The 12,774-nt window shown below is 50.1% G+C and overlaps 1 protein-coding gene across 1 annotated transcript in view; it reads right to left on the bottom strand.

Moving 5' to 3' along the window:
- The window catches only part of LOC109921781 (arf-GAP with Rho-GAP domain, ANK repeat and PH domain-containing protein 1-like), a 67,775-nt gene that overhangs the window by 24,965 nt on the left and 30,036 nt on the right, over positions 1–12,774 (bottom strand). The window contains exons 14-19 of the mRNA XM_048597858.1: positions 11,149–11,341; positions 8,332–8,377; positions 7,337–7,500; positions 3,253–3,468; positions 2,240–2,345; positions 926–1,073 (exon numbers count right to left, since the gene is read on the bottom strand). Coding sequence (XP_048453815.1) covers positions 926–1,073; positions 2,240–2,345; positions 3,253–3,468; positions 7,337–7,500; positions 8,332–8,377; positions 11,149–11,341 — 873 coding nt within the window. The remainder of the gene's footprint in view (positions 1–925; positions 1,074–2,239; positions 2,346–3,252; positions 3,469–7,336; positions 7,501–8,331; positions 8,378–11,148; positions 11,342–12,774) is intronic.

Here is a 12,774-nt window from a genome sequence, read left to right as displayed (position 1 = left end):
CCACCAAGCTCCCATCGAGGTGTATTCCCAAATCCACCAGGCTCCCAGTGAGGTATATTCCCAAATCCTAACTACTTGCTCCACCTGGAGAATTCCTCATCACATTTGTGACTCTTTTATTTGTGTTTTTTATTCCTTTCCCCAATAACATGAGGCCATTCGGCCCATCAAGACTGCTCTCCCACTTCATAAGATCATGGTTGATCTGATTCTGCCCTTTGAGTGTAGAAGTGAATCCACAGAATAGGATCCATAAACCGGTGGAAGCAGGCCATTCAGCCCTCAAGTCAACACTGACCCTCTGAAGAGCATCCCACCCAGACCCACCCAATCCCTGTAACACCACGTTTCCCATGGCCAATCCACCCGTACAGGACTGTGGGAGGAAACCCACACAGACAGGAGGAGAATGTGAAAACTTTACACAGACAGTCACAAGAGGCTGGAATCGAACCTGGGTCCCTGATGCTGTAGGCAGCATTGCTAACCACAGAGCCACTGTGCTGCCTAACATCTCTCCCATAGGGTCTGGCCCTAATTCTCAGGCTGTGACTCTATGAGTCACGCCTTGACATTAATGTTATGCCCCTTGTCCTAAACATAGGCAGATGGGGAGGGTCAGGGAGTTGGGGGGACCAAGATGTGTAATGGGGACGTGAAGAGGTGGCGGGAGCGGAGAGTATCGAAGTAAGGGTCTTCCCTGTGGTATAAAAGTAAACTCGCCATGGCCTTTACTGAAATGTAGAGCTGCTCCATCATGAGGCAGAGAGAGATGACCAGTAATAGTTTAACTGGTGGAAGTCATCATGCCTCAGGCAAGGGGGAAGGAGGTTGAGGAGGAGAGTCTGATGTGGGAATTGAATGCATACTGTTGGCATCACGCTATATCGCAAACCAGCCATCCAGCCAACTGAGCACGACTTACGTTGAAGAGGTCGATGAAGTGATTGATGAGATCCTCCACCACACGGCCAGCCTTATTGTCTTGTCCGTCGGTCTGGAACAGCGTAGGCCCAAACACAATGGCCAGGTTGTGCACTGTCATCTGATTCTTGTCTGATAGTCTCTGGACACTGGCAAAAAAGGCACAAACAAAGCAATCATCAAACTCCTTTCAACGTCACTTCAACAATTACAGAGGCCCCTTCATTATTGCACAATTGAGGGGAGGCGATGGCCTAGTGGTATTATCACTGGACCGTTAATCCAGAGACCCAGATAATGGCCTGGGGACCTGGGTTCGAATCCTGCCGTGGCAGATGGTGGAATTTGAATTCAATAAGTATCTGGAATTAAGAATCTAATGATGACCATGAATCCATTGTCGGGAAAAACCCACCTGGTTCATTAATGCCCTTTAGGGAAGGAAACTGCCATCCTTACCTGGTATGGCCTACATGTGACTCCAGACCCACAGCAATGTGGTTGACTCTTAACTACCCTCTGGGCAATTAGGGATGGGCAATAAATGCTGCCTGGCCAGTGAATGCCCTCATTCCGTGAATGAATAAAGGAAAAAAAAAAATCAGCCACGATCTGATTGAATGGCGGGGCAGGTTCAATGGGCCTGATGGCCTACTCCTCCTCCTATTTCTTATGGTCTTGGGATGTGGACATCACCGACAAGACCTGTTCTATTGTCCATCCATAACTGCCCTTGAACTGAGTGTCTCACTCGGCCACTTCAGAGGGTGAGTTGGAGTCACATGTAGGCCAGGTAAGGGTGGCAGATTACCTTCCCTAAAGGGCATTAATGAACCAGTTGGGTTTTTCCTGACAATTGACAATGGATTCATGGTCATCATTAGATTCTTAATTCCAGATACTTATTGAATTCAAATTCCACCAGCTGCCGTGGCGGGATTAGAACCTGGGTCAGGTGACAAGAGGACGTGTAAATAAAAAAAACTCTTAAAGAAGATTCATAACTTTCCACATTTCCTTTCACGAGCACATCAATAAAAGTGTCAATCATCCAGACCGCTCAAAGTATTGATGGCTGAAAACGTAAGCACTTGAAACCTCCGCATCTCGTGTCAGTAAACATTGGGCCATTATAATAGTAGATGCGAGAGCCAACCTGTTTCGTCACCGTGATGGATGTCTAGACTCTTGAGCCCGGAGTTGGGGATGACACCTTTGGGTGGCCACTCCTTTGTTTCGTGGCGGGGTGGGTCTCGGTGTCAGTGCTGCTGGTTTGATCGCGTTTGCTCTGAAGGAGTGCGAGTTACAGACTTACCAGTAGAGGTGGTTGATCAAGGCTTTGAGAGTTGCCCGGTTGACTTTCGGCAAGCACGCAAACAGCTTCTGGTATTGCAGGATCTTCTGCCTCTCTTCAGGAATCACTGAGAAATCAAGACCATAGTCACACCGTTTGGAGAATGATTTCAACAATTTTGTTGTCGCGCTCGCACCTTTCCTGCTCTCCCTTTGGGCTAATTCGTCATCTGAGTGCCCACATCGTTGGCGTTCTTCCCATTGGGAATGCCTTCAGGAGGTCAGGGGATAGTACTATTTGCGAACGGGGGCTGAGTGGCCTCCCACCCAACAGGGGCTGGGTGTGCAGGCTCCTGCTCTCACCAGACCCCCATATTCTATTTCCTGTCAATCCCCAATCCAAGGCTGTAGTCACCAATGACCATGCCTGAACTCAACCAATTCCTTTCTGAGCATCACAAATACATCTGCATCTATTTCTCTATTCTATAACGAGAGATTGTACCCAGGTACTCTGTACCTAAGATGGCACAGTGTGTTGGTGACATTATTACATCGTAACTGAGCTCTAACTGAAGAAGCTGTACCTAGGTACCTTTGTAACTAAGATGACGTTATAAAATTGTAAACTTTTCGCGGTACTGATCTGACTACGTGACAATAAAGCTCATCCAACTCAATTCAATTCTCGCATCTCGACTACTCACTCTGCTGTTAAAGAACCTTCCCTCATTTCCATGTTGGCTCGGTTTGCCAGTAATTTTACATCAGTGGCTCTTTGCGTTACACCCTGTCACTGCCCCCCTCTTCAGTTACTCTGCCCAAACCCCAGCCAAATCTGCCCTCAGCTTGGAACAGAAACACTCAAAAGTGCTAGAGAAACTCAGTAGGTCCGCTAGCATTCTGCAGAGAGACGGAGTTTGATGTCTCGAGACCAATGACCCTTCTGTAGAACCACTTGAAAACTTTGCATCTGTAAACAGAGCTACCGCCCAGGTTTCAGATCTGGCGCCCTGCGAGAAACGGCTAACGTACTTGAGGTGTGCAGCCAATCCTGGTAGACCTGGTCGGTGAAGACACTTTCTCCAATACTCTCCCTGAAGAAACGCTTCAAGGTGTTGGAGACATCATCAACCTGATGGTCCCCTTCCCTCAGCCGCACACTGCGGGCATCCTTCAGGAACATCTCCAGCAGGTTTGTGGTCTTCGATTTCTGGCCACTCTTCCTGTAAATCCCCTCCGAGGTCAAACCTGTGCAAGAGCAAATTCAGGCTTGAAAAGGCAGAGCCCAGAGCTACTTTAAACATCAAAATCTAGAACAGTCTAACAGAACTAGACAGCGGGAAATACAGGAAGGATGATCCTGATGACCAAGGAGTCCAGAACCAGGGGATCACAGTGTAAAGGAGATAGAGATGAGGAGAAATGTCTTCACCCAGAGGCTGGGGAGCCTGTGGAATTCTCTGCCACAGAAAGCAGTTGAGGCCAAAACATTGAATGTTTTCAAGAAGGAGTTAGAGATAGTTCCTAGATCTAAAGGGATCAGATGGTGTGGGGAGAAAAACAGAATGTGGACTGATCAGCCATGATCATGTAGAATGGTGGAGCAGGCTTGAAGGGCTGAATGGCCTAACTCCTGATTCTTTGTTTATATATTATCCAATCCCACTTCCTTATTGATTTTAAACCCTTCTAGGGACTCCCCTTCCTCCTCTGCTACTTCCTCCTCTGGGCAGCTCCTGCCCCGTTGGTAAAGATAGATGCAAAAAGCATTCAATTAAACCCCCCCGCGCCCTCCCCAAGTAATGTCCCCTGCCTCCATCTGTAAATCCCCATTTTGGCCCGTGATTGGCCCTCCTCCTACTTTTACCACTGCGTACTGTTTCCGTGCCAAGAGAAGATTTTGGGATTCTCAGTGAAGTTAGCTGCCAGTCTCTCCTCCTAAACCCGTCTTTGCTTCTCTCATTTACTTCATCACCTCCTTCCTGCGTTCCTCTCAGTTCTCAGTTGTATTTTCTACCCGACACCCTATCAGGAGGACTACACCGTGACTGATCTCCTGTCTGAGGGACTGCCAAACATTGGATACCGTCTGTCCAGCCCAGCTCGTTCCTTTCCCAATTGAAGCCCCCTCTCTCTGACCTAATTATTCTTACTCGGGATTTTCCTTTGTCCTTTTCCACTGTCATCCTAACAAAATGGTGATCACTGCCCCCCACTCCCCAACAAATGTCTTCCTGTTGACATCTGTCCAACTTGGTCCATCTCGAGCCCAAGAGTCAGGTCCAGCAGGACCTCCCATCTTAGAGGTCTGGACTGTTGTCGGAGGGTTGTAGTCACTCTGGATCCAACAAGATGAACCTTACCATCTTTCCATTTGCCAATGGCGTGTGCTGCAGGGATTACAATGGTTAGGTGGATGTTTGTTGACTGACTTGGACACGATGGGGCTGAAGGGTCTGTCTCCCTGGTGCTGTGGATCTCGATGAGACTCTGATTACAAGTTGGCACTAAGCCTGCTGTGGCCACATCGTGATCACACCATCAGTGACCATCGAGTCCTGGAGCAGGGCTCGAACTGGGAGTTGCTGTCTCAGAGGCAGGGCACTTGCTCTCTGAGGGTGGGGGTCGAGACCTGGGGTCAACGGGCTCGGAATACCGGACAGGTTTAGATTTAAAACAGAAAGTGCTGGAGAAACTCAGCAGCACCTGTGGAGAAACAGAAAGCAGAGTTAACTTTTCGAGAGCAATTACAAGATCCAACGAGTCGGAGGTCTCAGTGAGAAACACACATGATTCTGAGGGGACTCGACCAGGTCAGTGCGGAGGTAATGTTTCCTCTTGTGGAAGAATCTAAAATGAGGGCTCTGCAGTTACAATGCTTAAAAGATATTTGGGCAAGAACATGAATAAGAAATGTTTGGAAGGATAAGGGCCATGCGCAGACAGTTGGGATTAGTTTAGTTTGGGATTATGGTCGCATGGACTGGTTGGACCAAAGTGTCTGTTTCCATGCTGTATGACTCTATAAAGAATATAAAAGATGTAGGAGCAAATGTAGGCCATTCAGCCCGTCGAGTCTTCTCTGGCATTCAATGAGATTGTGGTTGATTTGATAACCCTCAACTCCACTTTCCTGCCTTTTCCCCATAATCCTCAATTCTCTTCCTGATTAAAAATCTCTCTCAGCCCTGAATATACTGAATGACCCACCCTCGACAGCCCTCTGAGGTAAAGAATTCCACAGATTCACTCCCCTTTGAGAAAAGAAATTTCTCCTCATCTCTGTCATAAATGGGGATGCGATGGCCTATTGGTATTATCGCTGGACTGTTAATCCAGAGACCCAGATAATGTTCCGGGGACCTGGGTTCGAATCCCGCCGTGGCAGATGGTGGAATTTGAATTCAATAATTAAAAAAAAAATCTGGGATTAAGAGTCTAATGATGGCCATGGATCCATTACCATTTGTTGAGGGAAAAACCTATCTGGTTCAAAATGCCCTTTAGGGAAGGAAACTGCCATCCTTCAGAGATAGTAGGAACTGCAGATGCTGGAGAATCTGAGATAACAAGGTGTAGAGCTGGATGAACACAGCAGGCCAAGTAGCATCAGAGGAGCAGTTGTTTGTCACGAACCGAACGTAGGTGTTCCACGAAGCGGTCTCCGAGACTCCGCTTGGTTTCCCCGATGTAAGGGAGGCTAGATCAGTAACAGCGGATACAGTATACCACATTAGCAGATGTGCAGGTGAACATCTGCTTGATGTGGAAGGTTTTCTTGGGGCCTGGGATGGGGGTGAGGGAGGAGGTATGGGGGCAGGTGTAGCACTTCCTGCGGTTGCAGGGAAAAGTGCCGGGGGTGGTGGGGCTGAAGGGGAGGGTGGAGCGGACGAGGGAGTCCCGGAGAGAGCGAAAGGCGGATAGGGATGGAGAGGGAAATATATCTTTGGCTGTGGGGTTGGATTGCAGGTGGCGGAAGTGGAGGAGAATGATGCATTGGATACGGAGGTTGGTGGGGTGATATGTGCCATCCTTACTGGGTCTGCTTTATGTGTGACTCCAGACCCACAGCAATGTGGTTGGTTGTTACCTGCCCTCTGAGCAGTTAAGGGTGCGCAGTAAATGCTGGGCCTAGCCCCCAAGAGACACCCACATTCCATGAGTGAATAAAGAAAAATGGGTTTAAAAAACAGTGTTCTCTGATCAAAGACAGCGATAAGGCAAGAAACTTTCTCGAAGGGGTTCGCGAATCTTGGAAGTCTCTTCCTGAAAAGAGACTGACAGCACAATCCTTGAAAACATTTTCAAGCGAAGCTGGAAAGCGGTTTGATCAGGAAGGGGAGGGGTGAAAGGTCATCAGGGTAGGCAGGAACATGGAGACATCAGGTCAGCCTGGATCCTCATGAAAAGTGAAGCAGGCTCCAGGGCTGAGCGGCCTGCTCCTAAGGCCGTTGTATGTTGGCAATGACTGGGATGAGGAAGAATGTCTTCACTCAGAGGCTGCAGAATCTCTGAGATTCTCTCCCCCAGGGGTCTGATGGAAACTCACTCATTGAGCAGGTTCAAGGCAGAAACTGATGGATGCTTCGACATTTTTAATTCATATGTGGGATGTGGGGTTCGCTGGCTGGGCCCAGTATTTATTGCCTGTCCCTAGTTGCCCCCCTTGAGAAGGTGGGGGTGAGCTGCCTTCTTGAGCCGTGTGCAGTGGGTTGACCCACAATGCCCTCAGGGAGGGAATTCCAGGATTTTGACCCAGGGACAGTGAAGGAACGGTGATATATTTCCAAGTCAGGATGGTGAGTGGCTTGGAGGGGGAAATTGCAGAATGTGGTGGTGTTTAAAGAGATTGAAGGACAATGTGGAGAGATGGTGTTGAAGTAAAAGCTCAACCATGACCTTATTGAACAACAGAGCGGGCTCGAAAGGCCAAATAGCTCTCATGTGCAACTATTTCCAAAATCCCCACTGCAACACCAGATTGCCTCATTCCCTGGGATAGATGCTAGGACCACGTGCCGAGGATAAACGCTAAGGGGGTTACATTATCCCCACCCCCCACCAAACCAAGCCAACAGAGCTGGCCTGGCACAGTCCATGTGGGGAGCTGACTCACCGTACTGTGTAATGTAGGCAATACATCGATCCACAACGACAGGGATATCTTCATCCGTCAGCTGCTGCTCGGACAGAGTGTTACCTGCACTGGCCGCAGCGCGTTGGATCGAGCTATTCCAACCAATAAAGTCCAGTTTCCTCACGGCCTGGATGTACAGAGTCCTGCAGCAGGGAGGGGAGGTCACAGTGTGACACAGCAGCACCAAAGGCTCATTATTATCACGTGTCACTATATTCCACGTCACATTGCACTAACGAGGCTCCCACCCCCCCAACATCACAAACATCAAACCTCACCCTCACACAGAGCACCGAGGGAGCGCCGCACTGTCGGAGGGTCAGTGCTGAGGGGGCGCCGCACTGTCGGAGGGTCAGTGCTGAGGGAGCGCCGCACTGTCAGAGGGTCAGTGCTGAGGGAGCGCCGCACTGTCGGAGGGTCAGTGCTGAGGGAGCACCGCACTGTCGGAGGGTCAGTGCTGAGGGAGCGCCGCACTGTCGGAAGGTCAGTGCTGAGGGAGCGCCGCACTGTCGGAGGGTCAGTGCTGAGGGAGAACCGCACTGTCGGAGGGTCAGCACCGAGGGAGCCAAGTTTTAAAACTGAGGGTCTCCCATTGACGATGGGCGTAGAGGGAAAAAGTGCTGGAGAAACTCAGCAGGTCAGGCAGCATGTGTGGAGAGAGAAACAGAGTTAATGTTTTGAGTCAAGTCCAATGTTTCTTCAGGACAAACGAAGGAAATAAAAGCGCGTTATTTTCTCTGTGAGGATGGTCAGTCTGTGAGCAGGTAGACGCTGGGTCACGGAATATAGTCAAGCCAGGGTTCAGCACAGTTTTCACCGACAGAAGGAAGCAAGGATGATGGGGGAGGGGGCTGGGGACTGAGAGGAAAACAGAGACCAGGCCACAGTGGGATGCTCCATGATTGTGTTGACCAGCAGTGCAGGGCTGAAGGGCCGAATGGTCTGCTCTGCTCCTCCCCCTGACTGGGTCTTACCTTCTCTTCTCCACCAGGACAAGGACATCGTGGTCAGACTGCTCTGCTGTAAAAAAAAAATCACAAAATCATTAATGCCCCCACCCCTCGCTACTTCGTCTGGTCACATCACATTTCAATAACATCCATCATCAAACCGATCTGCTGCCTGCCCCCCTTCAACTGGGAGGGGAAGATCCCACAGGCACACCTTTCAGAGGAAGAACCGGGGCATATTCCGCCTGCCACCGCCCCCCCCACCCCGGGGTCCGCAAGGCCTGTCAACAAATGAAACAGGCTCTCGGACCCTCGTCACCTTGCTGTTTGTGGGATCTTCCCATGCAGAAGACATTCCCAATGCCAACACAATAGGGGAGCTACAGTTTGCGGAAGGAAATCATTGATATTATGCTGTGAAAGCTGGTGTTCTCTCACTGACCCTGAGGCCCCCCACCTCTAGCCACGGGCTAACCCCTGGGAAAGAGACCCATCTATCCCCAGTCTTTGATTCCTGTCTGCCAGTCAGTTCTCTATCCGTTTCAGTATATTACACCCAATCCCATGGCCTTGAATTTTACACCCTAAGCTCCCCCGACGGACCAGCAGGAACATTCCTACTCCCCCACCCCGACCGGGGACAAAGACCCAGGAGGCAGGCAGGGTTCAGGCAACTGGAAGATGTTTATTCAAGCAGAAACCGGCTGGTACAAGGAGAGGGCCAAAGGATCCTCCCCGAGTCTGGCCTCGACATGTACTTGCGAGTATGTGTGTATGTGCACGTGTACTTGCGTGGATGTATTTGTGTGTACCAGTGCTTCTGTGTGTGCGCGAATGTTGGTGTGCTAGGGTGTGTGTCTGTCTCTGTGTGTGTGTGTGTGTGTGTGTGTGTGTCCGTCTGTGTGTGTGTGTGTGTTTGTGTGTGTGCATGTCTGTGTGTGTGCGTGTGCGCGCGTGTGTGTCTGTGTGTGTGCGTGTGCGCGCGTGTGTGTGTGTGTGTGTCTGTGTGTGTGTGTGTGTGTGTGTGTGAGAGAATGAGTGTGTCTGTTTGTGAGAGGGTGTGTGCGCGCGTCTGTGTGTGGGTCTGTGTCTGTGTGTGTGTGACTGTGTGCATGTGTGTGTGTGTGTGTGTGTGTCTGTGCGTCTGTGTGTGTGTGTGTGTACGTCTGTGTATGCGCGTGTGTGTCTGTGTGTGTGTGGCTGTGTGCATGTGTGACTGTGTGCGTGCGTCTGTGTGTGTGTGTGTGACTGTGTGCGTGTAGGTGTGTCTGTGCCTGTGTGACTGTGTGCATCTGTGTGTGTGTCTGTGAGCGTGTCTGTGTGTGTGTGTCTGTGTGTGTGTGTCTGTGTGTGTGTGTCTGTGTGTGTGTGTCTGTGTGTGTGTGTCTGTGCGCGCGAAAGTAGGTGTGCTAGTGTGTGTGAGAGAATGTAGGTGTGCATTTTGGGGTTATTTACAGGGACGAGCATTTATTACTAACTATGTAAGTTAAGCAATTACTGCATCTTTATTAAGGTTTCCTTTGTTAATAAAGGTGTTTAGGTATTTCACTGGTCACCTCAGTAACTGCAAAAAGTAGCTTTTATTTAAATTTGTGATCCATGGGGTAATTGGAATAGACAGACCATGAGAAATAGGAACAGGAATAGGCCATTCAGCCCCTCGAGCCTGCTCCACCATTGAATAGGATCATGGCTGATCTGACATTCCTCACATCCACTTTCCTGCCCTTTCCCTGTAATCCTTGATTCCTGACTGATCAAGAATCTGTCTCAGCCTTAAAATATACACAAGGACTCTGCCCCCACAGCTCTCTGTGGCAAGGAGTTCCAAGGATTCACAACACTCAGAGAAGAAATCCCTCCTCCTCTCAGTCTTATATTGGTGCCCCTTAATTCAGAGACTATGCCCCTGATCCTAGACTCTGCCATGAGGGGAAACAGTCTCTCAGCATTTACCCTGTCAGGCCCCTTAAGAATCCTAGGTGTTTCAATGAGATCGCCTCTCATTCTTCTAAACTCCAGTGAGTATAGTCCCAACCTGTTTAGCCTTTGCTCGTGAGACAATCCCTCCCTACCAGGGATCATCCCAGTGAACATTCTCTGAACTGCCTCCAATGAAATGATATCATTCCTTAAACAAGGGGAACCAAAACTGTTCACAGTGCTCCAGATGTGGTCTCCCCAGCACCTTGTACAGTTGCAGTAAGACTTCCATAGTCTCACACTCCAACCCCCTGAAATAAGGGCCAACATTCCATGACCCTTCCTGATTACCTGCTGCCAGTGTGCAGTTTGGTGCTTGTGCAAACCCCCGGCCCCACCCAAGTCTTGGGCATGAAACGACATTTTGAAGGTGGGTGGGACGTGAATGGGAAATCCTGAGGTTGTATTGAACAATGTCCCTTCCCTGACTGATGAAGGCTCTAGGCCCGAAACGTCAGCCTTACTGCTCCTATGATGCTGCTTGGCCTGTTGTGTTCATCCAGCCCTGCAACTTGTTGTCTCGGATTCTCCAGCATCTGCAGTTCCTACTATCTCCCTTCCCTGACTCTCCAGAATTGCTCGGTCCAGGCTGCAGCGAGATGACCAGGAGCAAGCAATACGACTGGAGATCAAAAATAACAGGAGTAGGCCATTCAGCCCTTTGAGCCTGCACCACCATTCTCATCCAGCTCAGTCCCCTGTCCCTACTTTATCCCCGTACCCCGTGATTCCTTTACCCCTAATAACTAAGAGACCCAGTGAAGGGGGCGAAGGGTTTGGGAGGAACAGGAGAGGGGAATGGAGGTGGAGGGAATGGAAGCGGTGAACACACGGTGAAAACAGAAGGCATGGTCTTACACAACTCCTGCAGCTTCTGTAGGTTAATGGCTTCCTCCTTGTCTGAGTCCTGGAACCAGGCAAAGAGCGTGGAGCTCACCAGCGCAAACCAGCCCACCTTCGCCTGCTCCAGGTTCAGCCCATCCTTGTACTGCAGGCGCCCAATTCGCTCAAACTCGTGGTTCATGAGGTCAATCCCAGCTGGCAGGAAGGACTGCAGGGAGGAGGAGGAGACGGTCACTCTTCAATCAGCCAGGAGTCACGGCCCAGAACCCAGTGCGTCCCTGTTTGGTGAGGGCAGGGTGGGGGGTGGGGGGAGCCCAGCAGCGGGGGTGGAGAACGGGGGTAACAGTCCTGCCACTCACCACCATTCACTAACCCCCGCTGAGATGTTTCTAGATGTAGGGCCACACAACAGCATGTAGCAACGAGCAGCCACAAGGGGGCAGTTGCTCACATGCAACAGGGTCCAAAGTCCATGCGCTCCATTGCACAGGCAGAGGAAGGCTTGTACCTAGAGGGTGTGCTTGTGTGCAGACATGTTTGACAGTACATTTACATGTGTGTCTGTGTGCACGTGTGTTCATGCATTTGGATGTATGCATGTGCATATGAATCTACGTGTGTGTGCTAATGTGTCTCTGTGCAGGTGTGTGTGTCTGGGTGTATGTGTGTGTATCTGTATGGGTGTGGGTGTGTGTCTGTATGGGTGTGTGTGTGTGTCTGTATGGGTGTGTATCTGTATGGGTGGGTGTGTGTGTGTGTGGGTGTGTGTGTATCTGTATGGGTGTGTATCTGTATGGGTGTGTGTGTGTGTCTGTATGGGTGTGTATCTGTATGGGTGTGTGTGTGTGTGTGTGTGTGTATCTGTATGGGTGTGTGTGTGTGTCTGTATGGGTGTGTGTGTGTGTCTGTGTGTGTGTGCGAGAGAGTGTGTGTGTGTGCGTGTGTGCGAGAGAGTGTGTTTGTGTGTGAGAGTGTGTGTGTGTGTGTGTGTGAGTAAGAAAGAGTGAAAGAGAGAGAGTGTGTGTGTGTGTGTGAGAGAGAGAGAGAAGGAGAGAGTCTGTGAGAGAGAGCGAGGGAGCGAGAGAGTGTGTGTGTGAGAGAGAGAGATTGAGAGAGATTGTGTGTGTGTGAGAGAGTGAGAGAGTGTGCGTGTGCATCTGTGTGTGAGAGTGTGTGTGAGAGAGAGAGAGAGAGTGAGTGTGTGAGAGAGTGTGTGCGTGTGTGTGCGTGTGCGTGAGAGAGAGAGTGTGTGTGTGTGTGTGTGAGAGAGAGAGAGAGGGAAAGAGAGAGAGTGTGTGTGTGTTTGAGAGAGAGAGAGTGTGCGTGTGTGTGAGAGAGAGAGTGCATGTGTGTGAGAGACAGAAAGAGAAAGTGAGAGAGAGAGAGGGAGCGAGAGAGTGTGTGTGTGAGAGAGACAGAGACAGAGTGCGTGTGTGTGAGAGAGAGAGAAAGAGAAAGTGTGTGTGAGAGAGAGGGAGCGAGAGAGTGTGTGTGAGAGAGAGAGTGTGTGAGAGATTGTGTGTGAGAGAGAGATTGTGTATGTGTGTGTGTGAGAGAGAGAGTGTGTCTGTGCATGTGCATGTGAGAGAGTATGTGTGTGTGTGAGAGATTGTGTGTGTGAGAGATTGTGTGTGTGAGAGA

This window comes from Rhincodon typus, chromosome 6, assembly GCF_021869965.1.
Source record: "Rhincodon typus isolate 14 chromosome 6, sRhiTyp1.1, whole genome shotgun sequence".
In the NCBI taxonomy this organism is placed as follows: domain Eukaryota; kingdom Metazoa; phylum Chordata; class Chondrichthyes; order Orectolobiformes; family Rhincodontidae; genus Rhincodon; species Rhincodon typus.
Note: the sequence above shows the minus strand (reverse complement) of the source record. Positions and strands in the feature narration are given on the sequence as shown.